The sequence below is a fragment of the Hyaena hyaena genome, unplaced genomic scaffold (genome assembly GCF_003009895.1).
Source record: "Hyaena hyaena isolate Hyena2069 unplaced genomic scaffold, ASM300989v1 scaffold_205, whole genome shotgun sequence".
In the NCBI taxonomy this organism is placed as follows: Eukaryota; Metazoa; Chordata; class Mammalia; order Carnivora; family Hyaenidae; genus Hyaena; species Hyaena hyaena.
This window is the reverse complement of record NW_024080838.1, coordinates 1800216-1816319: the sequence shown is the minus strand read 5'-3', so window position 1 is coordinate 1816319 and position 16104 is coordinate 1800216. Positions and strand designations below refer to the sequence as shown.

Genomic DNA, 16104 nt, shown 5'->3' with positions numbered 1-16104 from the left:
TCAGCTTTTTTCAGTTAGCACTTTTTCTTGGAAGTCATTCCATATGATTTCATAGAACTTCTCATTTTTAAAAAATAGATGTATAGTACTCTATTTTCTGTGTGTGCTATAGTTTATTCAACTATGCACGGACATTTAGATGCTCTCCAGCAATTTTGAGTTACAGATCATCTTTGATCTGTTACATATGTTACATATGTATTTTTAAATTGTTGGAGGTGTATCTTCAGGGTAAATTATTAGAAATTGAATTCCTGGGTGGAAGAGTTCTACTTTTGTTAAGTAATGCTAAATTTCTTTCTGTAGAGATTGTACTATATTTTTATTTGTACCAGCAAAGCCTAAGAGTACATTTTACCACAGTTATGCCAAAAGAATATATTTTCAAGCTTTTGAAATTTTCCTGTCTCATGGGTAAGATGATTATTTTAGTTACTTTAGATTACTTAATTTTCTTGGTCATCTTTAATTTGTTTTTCTGTATATTTGATAAATATTTCCATTTATTGAAACTGTCAGCTCTCTGATTTCATCATCTCTCATTACCACATACCTAACAGCCTTATGTTTTTATATCTTCACTTTGAAGATTTGGGTGAAAATATGGTTATCTACAGAACTGTTGGTGTCCTGCCCAACCGCCTTTTCTCTTCCTTTTAGTGTTTCTCCTATTTCATTTTACAGTGCTTTTCTCTTTCAGACCTCTGAAGCATATAGTGTGATCTGAATATAAATTAACCAAAAGGATACAACTTTTCCAATTAATAACTGTATGAGCCTGTTGGTATTTGATAAATGATGTAGCCCCTATAATAGTTAAAACTATTTTGCTAATCTTTTGTATTTCTGTAGTCGGAGCCATCATTACAGTTTTTTCCTTCTCCCCATAGAACATTCCTGATGTAGATGAAGAAGGCTATAGTATAAAACCAGAAGCAAATCAGAATGATATCCTTTCATCATGTGGATATTCCTATGGATTGTGTTGGGATATAAGTAGACAGTTAAACAAAATGATCCGTTGTTTAATAAAGATTTAAAATTTTTAATTATAATAAAACGTGACTCCATATTTGACATGTTTTTACTAATGAGTAATTCTGTTTCTGTTAAAGTCTATTGTATCTCTTTAAAGGTTTATATTCCGTTTTATAAATGTGTGTAAACTGGTTATACATTAAGATCACTTAAAAACTAAATTCTTTAACTGGTATTCACATACCAAAGAGAACCATTTCTACTCATCTAGTGATTCTGATTCTGAAGATGAAGAACCAAAGAAATATCGGATAGAAATCAAACCAGTGCATCCAAATAACTCACATCACACAATGGCTTCCTTGGATGAATTAAAAGTATCTATAGGAAATATCACGCTCTCTCCAGCAATATCTGTAAGTAAGAAAATAAACAAGTTCGTACTCTTCATATAGAAACTTTATTTTTTTTAACCTCATTTTCTTGCATCTGCTTAATTTTAGGAATATAAAATATCGCTTAGGAATAGTTAATTAAGCATATTGGATAAGGAAATATTTTATAATTTTTCTTCAGTTTTATTGAGGTATATAGTTTCTAATTTTTATATAGGCAAATGAACTTGAGTTTGGCTTAGCTTTGTTTCTTTTTGAAAGTTTTACCAGGAAACAAAAATGTAGAAAATCTATTTCTGCCATTTATTTTATTTTCCAGTCTGTATGTTTCAGAAATTTTAACTGGCAGTATTAATCTTTTCCTCATCTAATTTTAAAGTTTTTCATCCATATTTAAAGAACTTTATGTGAACAGGAATTCCATAAAAATGGATTTAAACATTAAATTACATGTCTGCATGCTTTTGCACCTGCAGCATTTGTTTTTTCATACTTTTTATTAAAAAAGGCAAATCTAAGAATTCTTTTTTTTTACAAATAGTTTATTGTCAAGTTAGTTTCCATATAACACCCAGTGCTCATCTCCACAAGTGCCCTCCTCCATGCCCAATCCCTCCCCTTCTCCCCACATCCATCAGTCCTCAGTTTGTTTCTCAGTATTCAAGAGTCTCTCATGGTTTGCCTCTCTCCCTTTCCCCCACCATTCCCCTCTTCTTCTCCCCCATGGTCCTCCGTTAAGTTCCTCCTAATCCTCCTATACGTGCAAACATATGATATTTGTCCTTCTCTGCCTGACTTATTTCGCTCAGCAGAACACCCTCAAGGTCCATCCATGTTGCTACACATGGCCAGATTTCATGGTTTCTCATTGCCATGTAGTAGTCCATGGTATAGATAAACCACATCTTCTTGATCCATTCATCTGTTGATGGACACTTAGGCTCTTTCCATGTTTTGGCTATTGTGGAGAGTGCTGCTATGAACATTGGGGTACATGTGCCCCTGTGCATCAGCATTTCTATATCCCTTGGGTAAATTCCCAGCAGTGCTATTGCTGGGTCCTAGGGGAGTTCTAGTGTTAGTTTCCTGAGGAACCTCCACACTGTTTTCCAGAGGGGCTGCACCAGTTTGCATTCCCACCAACAGTGTAGGAGGGTGCCCGTTTCTCCACATCCTCGCCAGCATCTAGAGTTCTCTGAGCAAATCTAAGAATTCTTAGTGATAATGATTAATTCCTCAATTCTAAGATCCCGTATTTAAAAGCTTTTGCGGGAGAAAAAAATCATTATAACTAACCTTTCCATTGATGTCATACTCTAAATTCATGAATGTTAGACTATGGAAAAAAACCATGTCTTAGAATGACAATTTAGTCTATACATGCTCATCATAATTGAAATTAAACCCGTTTTCCTTGATAATGCCAAATTAAAGTGTTACCCACTTCATATTATTATTTAATTACATATTTTAAGAAATCTGTACTTGGGAAAAAGTGTTTTTCTCTCTTTCACTTTTTGAATTTAATTTTTTTCTATCAGAAAAACTCATTTCTGAAGTGAGGTTTTATTCTACCATTGCTATTTAACCTTAAGACTAATGCCCAAATTAAATTATAGTGTATATATAAAGTAGGAAGTTATGAAGTCATTAAAAATTTTTATTATATAAGCACAACTAATTTTAAAAATATATGTAAATAAAACAAAAGCCTAGAGGAATATATACCAAAATGTTAAGGACCTTGCTCTGGTTAGTGAAAGCATTTGTGGTTTTAAGTTTTCTCCTTTGTACTTTTCTCTCTCTTCTACTTTTAAAAGAACAGTGAACATACTAGTTTCATACTGAGAAAATAAATAATGATGAGAGCAGTTTAATAGTTAATGTTGGGTTTGAAAAGAGGATATTTTGGGTACATTTTATTGGGCCATTTGCTTACCTAGCTCATGTCCCCTACTCCAGCAATGTTCTGCATGTGTTTTAAGTTGTAGAGATTTTAGGTATGGTTCAGAAGGGTATAGACAAATTATGAGACCAAGAAAATAAGATATTTTAAATTCTAAAATGTACACTATGTCTTTTTTTTTCCATGTATTACTAGAGACACAGCCCAGTAAGTACAAGATTTTATATTTTTACCTATTAAAAAAACAATTTTAATGTTCGAACATTGATTTTTCAGAATACTTGTGTTACATATTTTAGATATGCAGATCATACATAGTATCTTGCCGTAGGTACTAACATTTTTGTATTTTAAAACTTTTGATTGAGTGTAAAGACACATGTATTATCTTTTACTATAAAAAACTGCATTAAAAGAATTTTTAATGTAGTTTACAGTTGAACAGATATGCTTAAAAACAACTTAAAATTAGCTTCCCAGTTATATTTTATGAAGTAGGCTCTTGGCTGCCTTAGAGCATGCAACTCTTGGTCTGCATTGGGGTTCAAGCCTCACGTTGGTCATGGAGCCTACTTAAAAATAAAAAAATACATTAAAAAAATTTTAACGGGGGCGCCTGGGTGGCTTAGTCGGTTAAGCATCTGACTTTTGCTTAGGTCATGATCTCACGGTTCATGGGTTCGAGCCCCGCGTCAGGCTCTGTGCTGACTGCCAGCTCAGAGCCTGGAGCCTATTTCAGAGTCCGTGTCTCCCTCTCTCTCTGACCCTCCCCTGCTCACGCTGTCTCTCTCTCTCTGTCTCTCCTAGGGGAAAAAAAAAATGTTAATGAAGTATTTCATTACCAAATCAAATTACTTGTTTAATGACTTTTAGTTTTTGCTTTTCTCTTTTAGGTGCAGATGAATCGGAATTCGTCTAGTAAGTTTGACATTTAAATTGGTTGTTTTATGTCCATTAAGGTTTATTAGGCAATTTGTTGAGTTTATTGTAGCCTTACAAAAATAGTTATAGAAATAAATGGTTTGTTCTCATCATGACTGTTAGCAACAGACTAGATGGATACTTACTTTAACCAGAAGACAACATAGGTATATTATTGCTTTTAGCATTTATACATGCCTTTAAATTTAATACTTGCCTACACATTTTTCAGAAATCAACAAAGCCAAATAGTAGCTTCTGTTTGAGAATGTAACCTGCATAACTCTGCCTCATGAGTCAGAAGGCATTATGAGAATGAGTAAGCTTTAGCTTTACTTATTTTTAAGTCCTATCACAATTGCAGTTTCTCTTCCATGGGTTTTTAGTATAGTAAATTATACTAAAACAGTTTGGGAGGTTGTTAACATCTGCAGAATCTTGCATTAAAGGTGAGAAACAAATAACAAAGGTGAGAAAAATAGAGTTAAAGGCAGTCTACTCAAAAGTTATGCAGTCTGTAAACACAGTGATTAATAAAAATCATAACATCAATCCTATTCTGACACAATGAAAAAGACCTATTAAATGCGTAATATGAAACTAAATACAAGATTTTACTTTAAAAAAGGAAAAGAAATGGTGAGTAGCTTCATGATAGGGGATATGAGGAAAATGAAGATAAAAGTGAGCTCCTTTTATGGAGTTATGGAGAAAAGGGCAAATTGTAGAAACATAGAGGAGAACAGCACAGTAAGTACTCTGAAGCCAAACAAAGGGCCAGTTGGAGCCGGATGGGACAGTGTGGCATGAAGGGGCATCATGTACAGAGCAGTATTCCTCGTAGTTTGCTGGAGTCACCTATGTTGATACATTCTGCATTCATCACCTACATGTTGGTGATCCAACACATTAAGGTGCAGGGAAGCTTGCTTATGAACTAACATGACTTTTGCATATTACTGATGCTCTTGCCTTTATGTGATGGTTGCTTAATGAAAAGATTCACATTACTAATGCAAAAGGTAGCAAAACAGACCATCTTATAAAGACTGTTGCTTTAGATTGCTGTAAAATTTAAAATTTTTCAAGATACAATATCCTTCAAGAATTAACTACTTTTGGGGGTGCCTGGGTGGCTCAGTCGGTTAAGTGTCCGACTTCAGCTCAGGTCATGATCTCACGGTTCGTGGGTTCAAGCCCCACGTCTGGGTCTGTGCAGCCTAGCCTGCTTCAGATTCTGTGTCTCCCTGTCTTTCTTCCCCTCTCCACCTCAAGCTCTGTCTCTCTCTGCCTCATAAAAATAAACATTTGAGGGAAAAAAAAGAACTACTTTTGGTTAGTAAAATAATAATATTCTTAGAACTTGAAAAAATGCTTTCATGATTCATCACTTAATCAGTTTTGAGTAATACTTATGTGTTTGAACTTTTGTTCTAATTTTTAAAGTTCTAGCCCATATTTTTCTCATCTGAACAGCAGTTTCATTTTCATGAATATGATAGTTTAGTTGACTTAAGTAATTTCTTACCAGAGATATTAAAAGACATGACGATATAGCAGAAATTCAGTTATTATTTTGATATTCTTAAGTATGTTAGAAAACTTGTTAAAGGCTTATTTTCATTTTCATAATTAAAAAATTTGATTTATGTTATCAATTCCACAAGTTTTAAATTGTTCATAGTAATGAGATAGGTGTTAGTGTTTCTTTACATTTAAATATTTTTATTACTCAGATTATGAATTTTTCATATTTTGATTTTAATTAGGTGAAGAGCTAACAAAATCGAAGCCATGTTCTGCATCTAATGAGTAAGTTTCACAGTTTTTTATTTTTAAAGAGACTATATTTAGAGCAGTTTTAGGTTCATAGCAAAATTGAGGGGAGGATACAGAGTTTTTGCATATATATTCTCTGCTCCCACATATACCCAGCCTCCTTCATTATCATAATCCCCCACTAGAGTAAAACATTTGTTAGAATTGTTGAACCTATACTAACACATCATTGTCACCCAAAGTCTGTAGTTTACATTAGGATTCACTATTGGTCTTGTATGAGTTTTGACAAAGGGTCAAGGACATGTGTCTTCCTTATATGGAATGCATTTTATGGACATGCAGAATAGTTTAACTATGCCTTCCACCTATTCATCCTTCCCTCTTTAATGTGTTTAAATATCATTCTTCTGTCCTTTTTTTCTAGAAAGTTTTATTTGCAGTTTCAATTCGAGTACAGTGTTGTTTATCATCCTCTAAACTGTGAAATGTTCTGTGAGGTTTGGTTGTTTTAAATTATTTCTCCCTTGACACTGTTTTTTATAATTTTTTTAAAAACCCATTCAAACTGTATTTGGCCTTCGTGGCTTCACTACGTCTAAATATGGTAGTGTCCCAAGTTCATATATGTCTATTTCAACTAGTGATTCTCATGGAGATTTTCTTATTTTTTTCCTTCAGTTTTGGCTGTAACCCTGTAGAATATACTGCACTTTTAATGAATTTCAACAAAGAGATGTCTCAAATTAAACAAGGAGAGGGCTAGAAATGATGTTGCTAGCCCTTTTTTAAAAGGAAAAAATACTTAAGCCAGTGTTTCTTTCATGCGTCCTTTTTCACTTCTGTAAGAATATATTCTTTCACTGTTTTTTCTTTTGTGTAAGTAAAAGTAGGCTTCATTAAAGCGGTAGTTTAAAATTATTTAATACTTTTAAAGTTAGGCATTAATTGAGGACAGTGGTGGTATTCATTTATTATTTTTAAAGGTAAAGTTCAGGTTTTAAAACTTTGTTTTTAGTAATTTATGCAGTTGTGATTTAAAGCCAGGTTTCAAATACAAGGTATAGTGTGGTGCATGTTGAGATACTAGGTATGTGTGTAGAAATAAGTGTGCCATTTGCATTGTAATGCGCCTGTTTTCTAAGATGTAAGAACACAGTATTAAAAATTAATGGCAGTTTGATACATTAAAATACTCTTAATGGGATTTTTTTTACACAAATATATATAATTTTTACTTGTCAGTCATCTGTTTTATAAAGCTGGAAAATTTTTAAAAGGTAGTGGCAAAGTTCATGTATTTCAGGATTTTAGAGATTAGACATCTTAAAAGGTGCATGATTAAAATGAAGAAGAGAAACTTTGATTTAAAAGTTTTTATTAAAGTAGAGAACTGGAAGTTGAATCCTGAGAGTAACTAGTCCAGTGGATTCCACTGGGTCAGTGGAGGGAAATCTTGGGTTATGCAGCATGTTGACTTTTTTTGAAACTTGAATTTTGGTGCTCTTGATGCTTTTGTCCATAGTCTTGGTTACCTTTCATAAAAAGACCCAAACATTTCACTAGACTGCCTCAGTGGCCCAGGCTGTGGATGGCCCAGGGAGATCTGCCCTTGTATGATCTACTGTAATAATCAGGCCTTTGAAGGTTATATCAAGCTGTTGGGTTTACTTCTGTACTTGACAAAGATGAAGGAAAAGGGTAAAAGAGATTTTTTTTTAATTAATTATTTTGGGGGAGGGAAGGGACAGAAAGAAATCTGCGCTGTTAACTCAGGAACCTAACCATGAGATCATGACCTGAGCCAAAATCAAGAGTCGGAGGCTTAATTGACTAAGCCACCCAGACGCCCCTAAAGATTTTTTAAAAAGTACTTAACTGTGGCCTTATAATATTTGTACCTGATTTCATATCACCTAAAGAAATTTACTGTCCGTGACTTCGTGCTAGCACACTGTTGTAGAATTAATTACCTTTGTGTCCTTAGGCAGCTCATTTAGACCCTTTTACTGCTTTTCTTGTAAAGTTGAAGTGATTTCTGTTCTTAAAACTCCAAAGATTGCTGGAGTATAACAAGGTGTGATCAATGGGAATTTATCTTCTCTACTCCACCCTGGCAACTTCACATAATGTTCTTGGAAGGTCTGCCTATAGGAGTTAACAGATTAAGTTTCCTCATGTATTCCACTGGTAGAATAAGTGACTAGATTTTATACCAATAAAATAGTCCTTAATTAAATCTACTTTTTAAATGTTATGGTAGGAAAGGGACCAGTGATTTACTTGCTTGGGATCCCCTGTTTGGACCATCTCTTGATTCATCTTCAGCTTCACTAACTTCATCATCATCATCAGGTAAATGTATATATGTATTTAAAGTGAGAAGTGCATTAGTTACTTTTTTTCTAATTGATTTGTTCATTACTTTTGTGTTGTTCTTAACAATCAAAAATATTTTTAACTTGTCCTCTCATATTGCCAGATAGAAGTGATTTTGTACTGGTTCTTTTAGCTGACTCTATGGCTTAAACAAAAATGCATCAAACCATTTTTTTTTCCCATTCATGTATTTATTTCTATGCATCATCCCTTATCTGTGCCCAAATGATTTTTTTTTCAACATTTAATTTTCTTAAGTAATCTCTATACCCAATGTGGGGCTCAAACCCACAATCCCAAGATCAAGAGTTGCATGCTCCACCAACTGAACCAGCCAGGTGCTCCACAACATATTTGTAGATCATTCTACTGCATGGATGTGCATTAATGTAACCAGCCCTTTTTTATTGGACATTTGAATTGCATCCAATTTTAGTGTTATGAACATCCAGAAATAGAACAAATTTTGTGTACTGGTTTCATAATACCCTTATACTAATTTATCAATACAACATTTGAGTCCCTAGTTCTACCCATTGATATTTATTGCCAAACTGCTTTCCAGAAAGGCTTTAATGCCTCTCAAGCACTAAATAATATTGTTCAACGCAAAAATAAAATCAAATTCACTTTAAGTTGATCTTCAGCCTTCTCTGGGATTTCAGACATGCCGTTCAATGACGTTTCGAGAATGGTAGAATGACTTCCATTCCAATTCAATAACTTGAATTGACTGAATTCCTGCCATGTTGCTCTACTAGGAGCTGCATATACTCAAAGACGATCAGGAACTTCTGTAAGAGGGTATAATTGGAAATGATTAAGCATCTGTTCAAATCTGGATCTTACTAATTCGAAAGTCTTTGTTCATTGAACTCTGATGTATTAACTAAACAATAAGCCATGCTGAACCATTTTACTATTAATAAAATACTCGTATTTAAAATTAGATTGCTTATAAACCAAGTTTTAAAAGAAATTACACATTTTAGGCAACCTTAACTCCAGTTTGGAATTTTGAAGGGAAGGTGATCTGTATGTAATACTTTGTAAAACAGCAAGAAATAACAAAAGATAATTGAACATATTCTGAAGTGGCATTACTTCAGTGGGCTTGTTAGTAGTTTTATAAAACTAAGCTTAATAGATTACATAAGGAAGGTAATTGTATAGGCAGAACTGAAGTTGCCATTAAGGTCTCTTTCTTGTTTAGTAAAACTGTCAGAAAAATTCTAAATAGTAAAACTATTTAGAATGATGTAGGTCCTAAGTTGTGTGTTTTAATTTTGTTTATATAGTTTTTTTTTTTAATATTTTTATTTATTTCTAGGGGAGAGAGAGAGAGAGAGACAGCGTGAGCAGGGGAGGGTCAGAGAGAGAGGGAGATACAGACTCTGAAATAGGTTCCAGGCTCTGGGCTGGCAGTCAGCACAGAGCCCGACGCGGGGCTCGAACCCATGAACCGCAAGATCATGACCTAAGCGAAAGCCGGACGCCCAACCGACTGAGCCACCCAGGCACCTCTTGTTTATATACTTTTATGAATTATTTTTCAAAATCTTTAATGAAAATTTTCACATTGATAATCACAGAGGCTTTAATTATATAGAAATTTCTTCCTAACTCTGCCCTTAGTTTCTTTTTCTTTTCTTTAGCACAGTTTCTTCCTTTTCAGAAAAGTTCTCTTTTCCTCTTGCTAACTGTCTGAAGAGTGTTTCACCCCTATTACTTTTAACTTCAGATAAAAATGATTCGTTTTCATTTAGTGGCCATTTGATGTGTAGTAGCTAGGAAATATTAACCTTTTGCTACTTTAAGTTCACTTTTGTATGCATTTTTATAACCTTTCTATATAGTCTGAAAAATGATGTCAAATTGCTTTGCCATTCAGGGAATGTTAGTCATGTTGAAAAGAGATGATGTGACAAGGTGTAAAGGTGATGATAGTGCTGTGTTACTCAACAAGTGCGTAACGGGCTAGTAATAAAACTCAAAACATCTTAGGGGGGTATGATAGACTAAATCAGTATTGGAGTTAATACAAAAAAACAGCCTAATATTTTTCAAAATGTAATTTTCAGGGATTTTTGCTGAGCACAAGAGCTCAATCCACAGGCAGAGAAGACATAGTCTATAGTAAGACTTATCAGAGGAGGAGTTTGTTTATATATAAATTTTTATACTTTTACCAGATGTTTAAGAGTTACCTTTTACTTCTCTGGGCAAATGGGAATAATTCTGGCTTTATATATTTTGGACCTTCAGTTTTACTCCTCTATTCTTTAAGTTTTTTATGATCATACTTATTTTTCTTGGTTAATAGACAGTGTGAGCTCCTGCTTTTGTTCATGTATGGCTATATTTTTCTAGTTTTGAGTGACTAAAATAACATTAACCTGAAACAAGAAAACTATTTGGCTATGTAGATTCATATTTTTGTTCTAGAATTTTCCTGTTGCTTCTGGTTATCAACTGCTTTCTCCTCCTTCAGCTGAACTTACAAAGAATACAGTATGAACTCATTGTCTCCCACTGATTTGAGTGTATGGTAATTGAATCTTTCCTTGAAACCAGCATGTTTTTTGGAATGAAAAGCAAATTGTGGCTATTTGAAAGAGCTGAACCTTAACAGTTCTACCAGGCTTGGTTGGAGTCCAGTGTTAATGCCACTTGGGTAGGCAGTTTGTCAGTAATGAAGCTTAGGTATACATACATATCTCTACTGTGTTAAACTCTCACAAGCATATTGGTTAGTGCTGGTTTAATTGATAATGAACCTGTCTTTTAAAGTAAGTATGTCATAGCACAGGGAAATGTAATGGTTCTCAGGTTGGTGCACATTTCTTCCAGTGTACAGCTTAAAGTAGGAGTACAGTGTGAAAGAAGTAGTGTTCACTGGAAGAAGGCAACAGCCTTAGAATCTACATAGGATTTCTTAGGAGCTTTTTGTTCTCTTCAAACAACTTGAAGTGTGCTTTTATCCATTATCCCTTCATTGTATATGCTTTCTACATGATTCCATACCCCTCATGCATTTACTTTCACTCTTGTGTGACTACCTTTTCCTTTACGTGTTTTCCTGTCACTTCCATTCTCCTTTCTTTCCACCTGCATTCCTCCAACAGTGACCATGGATCCTCAGCCTTTTGTTTCTCCATGGATATACTTAGACCCGTTCATGTATTTTTAACTGTGCACTTCTGCAGACTTACAGAAGTTAATGACTTCTATTCTTCCTATCCATATTCTGTGCTTCAGTTTTAATTACAGCCCCATCTTTTAGAATGAACCAAAGGGATTTGAAGATCATTTAAAATAAAAAGGATTTAAGCATATCAGCTTTCATCACTTTTGTTTTGATTATGCTAATACATTTGTGAATTGTGATGATTTGAATTTCATTAATTTCTGCTATGATGGGTTATTTTTAATTAGAAACACTCTGGTTAGTATCTCTGATTTTTAAATGGAAAAACTTGCAAATGGCATTGAAAAACTGAACATTAAATTTATGTAGGATTTAGGAATAGTGAATACTACTTGGATTTCTGTAAGATATTTTCTTACCAAATATTACTTCTAATGATTTGGGGGAATTTTTTCATAAATACGGTATTCTTAATACTTTTAATTATCACCAGAAACTTTACACTGTGGTTCAACTTGTAATTTGACGTTTAATTAAGGTAAGTGTTGTATTTAAAGCTCATGTTATTACTGTGAAGGTGTTGCTTCAAAGGCTTGGTCTTACATTACTAATAAGTAGATGTATTGGCATATACATATTATTATCAGACCTTAGGCCTGAAATTGGTTTATTTTTACTAGCTAACTTACCAGATTTTATCTTCTTATAGGTGTAAAGAATTGAAACAAGAATACCCTTTATATTATGTGTCTCAGTTCTACTGAAAAGTTAATGTTTTTTAGGAATGTTAACTTCAAGAAAAGCATATTTTATAGACTCCCGGTATTTCAACAAATATCTATAATTATATATGTATTGTAAAACTCCTGAAAAATGAGCTTTAAATCTTAAGAATTCCTCTATATAGAATGTATTTATGTAAAGATTGCTACATACTAATGGTTTTCTTCAAATTGTTTCTTTCCCCCCTACCAGCCAGGCCCACAACTCCTCTTTCTGTAGGCACCATTGTCCCACCTCCAAGGCCTGCTTCCAGACCAAAGCTTACTTCAGGCAAACTCAGTGGGATTAATGAAATAGTATGTATGGAGTTTTTTTTTTTTTTTTTAATTTTAATTGTTTAAGATGCAAATGATATTTTTCTATATACCCCTTTACCATTAAATGCTTTGAATTGTCTCCTCAAGTCTTCAAAGGATAAGAGAATTTTTCTAGCCAGCCTTTACTCCCTCATATTATTTTCAGTGGACATACCCGTGGAGCAAGACATTGTTCAGGAAGAAAGGAGATTTCCTGAGAAAGTTAGCACATTATAAGAATACCATTTAGTGCCCATTCTTTCATAGTTAAGAAGTAATTTTTATGTAATTCTGCTTTAAGTCAAATCTTATGGAAGAGATGGTGAGCTTTTCCTAAGTTTTTTTTTAAAAATTTTTATTTTTTAATTTTTTATTTTAATTTTTTAAAAATTTTTAAAGTTTTAAAATTTTCAATTTTTTATTTATTTTTATTTTTTTAATTGTTTTATCCTAGGGTTTAAAAGTGTAATGCCAGGAGAATCCTGGAGGGAATCTAGTCCAGCTTTATTTTATATATAAAGAGATTGAAATTCATGTTGCTTACCTGGCTTGTTAAAGTACCTGTTGCTTAAAGAAAAAAGCATTGGTCTACAAAATTTGTCAGATAATTTAAAAAAAGTATATGAGTTATATTCAGAGAGAGGCTCTCACAAACCAGTCTTCTTGCTTCTTATCTACTCTGCTTTATATTTTACACTAATTGCTAGTATTAAATTTGTAAAAGTCAAGCTTAATCTTCTTTTTCCCCAGGTAGGCCTCTCCACTCCCTATAATCCATGTGGTTGAATGGTTTAGGTGAACGTACAAGGTTCTTTATAAAGTTGCTTCAACGATCTGTGTTATTACCAGATTAACTGTCCAACTTTCTCTCGTTTGCAACCTATATTCTAGTCATTTGAAACTTTCCTCTGTTCCCCAAACACATCATGCTCTTTTATGCATCCATATCTTATTTTGCAGCCTTTACTGAAAGGCCCCTCGGTTGTTTATATAGGCAACTGCCTATATTTTTTTTTTAAGATCTGGCTAAATATCATCTAGCTAAACCCCTCTTTGATCATTACTTCTCCCCAAGTGGATGTAATCACTCTTTTTCTTACACCCACCCATACTTTGTTCATATTTCTCTTAGTGTACAAATTACATTGTATATACTTTCTTTGTGTGCATTTCCCTCACTAGACTATGCCAGGTTAGTACTTTGCATATTGCCTGTGAGTCACATAGGAGATGTGTTATGAATAAATGAAAAGTCTTGAGCACCAAGTGTTGAAATGACCTCTTCCTTTTCTTACCCTAATGAACAGACTTAAGGAAATGAGATCAAAGACTAGGTACAAGCTGCCAAGGAGATAATTATTATTCAGTTAACATAAAAATGACTGCCTTTTAATAACATGCGATTTTTTCCTGATTACAGAAGTACATGACCATGTAAAATTTGGGAAAGAGAGAAAACAGAATTAAAATCCCTCTCCTATTTCATGACCCAAAGATATGCAGTTAAACTTTTTATATATATCTTTCATTAAGTTTTGAGTGCTTAAATATTCAGACTCAGTAAAATATGGCTGTTAAAAGCACAACCCTATTGTCAATAATTACCTGAACAACATTAGCCAGGTAAGGTACTTGGAGTCTCTATTTCTTAGAGGTAAATAGGTATAAAGGTAACAGGTGATGTGAGACTTAAATGAGTTACTCTGTGTCAGATACTTAGAACATTGTAGAGTGTGAGTAATTGCTCAGAAAAGTTACTATGAATGATATGTGTACATTTTTAAATGTCATACTTTATATATTCTTCACTTGAAAATATTTTCAGAATATCTTTCAGTTTCATGAATTACTCATTAGATTTCAAACTTGTTTAGAGTGGTAGAATCCTTTGTCAAATACTCTTAAGTTGCAAGTCTATTAAGTAAGGAAACTTGATTTTTTTCACTTTTTACTCCCTCACCAGCCTTGACAGCCTTAGAAACCACCCTTTGAAGGCTTCAGGGAGCACCTTTTGAAACAGCTGCAGAGTTCAATCTTGTAACTCCACTGTCAGCATTAGATTTCCAAAGGTTTTTAGAAATGTGATTATTTGACATTCAGTTTATTTCCAAGTCTTCATTATTCATCACTGTCTTAATGATTTCATTCTAAACAATGTCTTATATCCTTTTGTTTACTTCTTTGCAGACTTTATGTCCGTAGTAAAAAATTTTAAAGTGAAATTGATGAACTAAAGGGTATGCACCTTTTTTAAGACTCTTGCTGATTATTACTGTATTGCCCACCAGAAAGTTTATGCTGATTTGAATTCTCTCCTGCTGTACAGTGGAGTGCCCTTTTCCTGGTCTGCTTGGATGTGCACTTTTTTGGGGAGAGGGCACCTATCTTAACACTAGATGCTCAAAGGGTCTATAATCACACACCCTCTTCACATTCCTATAGTGAATGCCTCACTGTTCTAGAGCAGTAGTGTTCAAAGTTTGGTCCCCACACTAGCAGCATTACCATCATCTAGGATTTTGGTAGAAATGTAGTTTCTCTGGCTCCACCCCAGGGAAATCAGAAATTCTAGGAAGTGGCCCTCTGAGTGATTCCAATGCATGTTTAAGAACTGCTGTTTTTAAGTACTGCTGTTCAATGGAAATATAATACAGCAACAGATATTAAAGTTTTTCCAGGAGCCACATTAAAAAAGTAAACAGTAAAATTATTTTACTCAGTGTATAAAGATTTTATAATTATAAAGATGGAGAGTTTCTTTCCTCTGTGTGCTAAGTCTTCAAAATCTACTGTGTATTTTATACTTACAACTCATCTCGAATTTGAACTAGCCACATTTCAAGTGCTAGTGGCTACTGTATTGGACAGTGCCATTCTAAAATAAGAAAACCACTTACGAGATGTTTTTGTTTTTCCTAAAAAATTATAAAATGCACATTCTAAATGGTAAATTGTAAAATTGTAGCCCCATGATATGTTCATGAGACCATGTTGCTACGGGAGAAATTTTTCCCCCCACAGTAGTTGATCAAAACTTTTTTCCTAAGCTTATAGGTTTCACCTACCTGATATGTGTTTGACCTCATGCCCTGCCCACTTCCACCTGTATACATAGCTGTATTTTTATCCCTTGCTGTATTTTTTAAATCTGTTATCATAATTAGTCAGCAAAAGCCATTCTCTGGAACTAATAGTTTAAAAATAGTTAATTGAGGGAGGGGGAGTTACTCAATATAAAAACACTTAGGGTGGTAACTAATTTTTATGTAAGTGTCTATCTGTAAATTTATATTCATGCAATAAAGAGCTGACTAATTTTAGTGTAGAAGTGCTTATAGGGTCTTATTTTTGGTTTTTCACGTTCCTCACATAATTGAAGACAGGAACATGATCTTTTCTTGTTTACTACTTTGTATCTAGTATATCTAACCCCTGGATTGATACATAGTGACACATAGTAGGAACTAAGTCTTGTAGTCACTTAATACTTTTACAAGCAGGAAAATGTTATTTTTAATC

At 33.6% G+C, this 16104-nt stretch overlaps 1 protein-coding gene across 1 annotated transcript in view; it reads left to right on the top strand.

Moving 5' to 3' along the window:
* The window catches only part of FCHO2 (FCH and mu domain containing endocytic adaptor 2), a 120991-nt gene that overhangs the window by 79480 nt on the left and 25407 nt on the right, over positions 1 to 16104 (top strand). The window contains exons 12-18 of the mRNA XM_039242073.1: positions 891 to 948; positions 1219 to 1394; positions 3475 to 3486; positions 4173 to 4197; positions 5970 to 6012; positions 8243 to 8334; positions 12482 to 12585. Of these exons, the coding sequence (XP_039098004.1) occupies positions 891 to 948; positions 1219 to 1394; positions 3475 to 3486; positions 4173 to 4197; positions 5970 to 6012; positions 8243 to 8334; positions 12482 to 12585 (510 nt within the window). The remainder of the gene's footprint in view (positions 1 to 890; positions 949 to 1218; positions 1395 to 3474; positions 3487 to 4172; positions 4198 to 5969; positions 6013 to 8242; positions 8335 to 12481; positions 12586 to 16104) is intronic.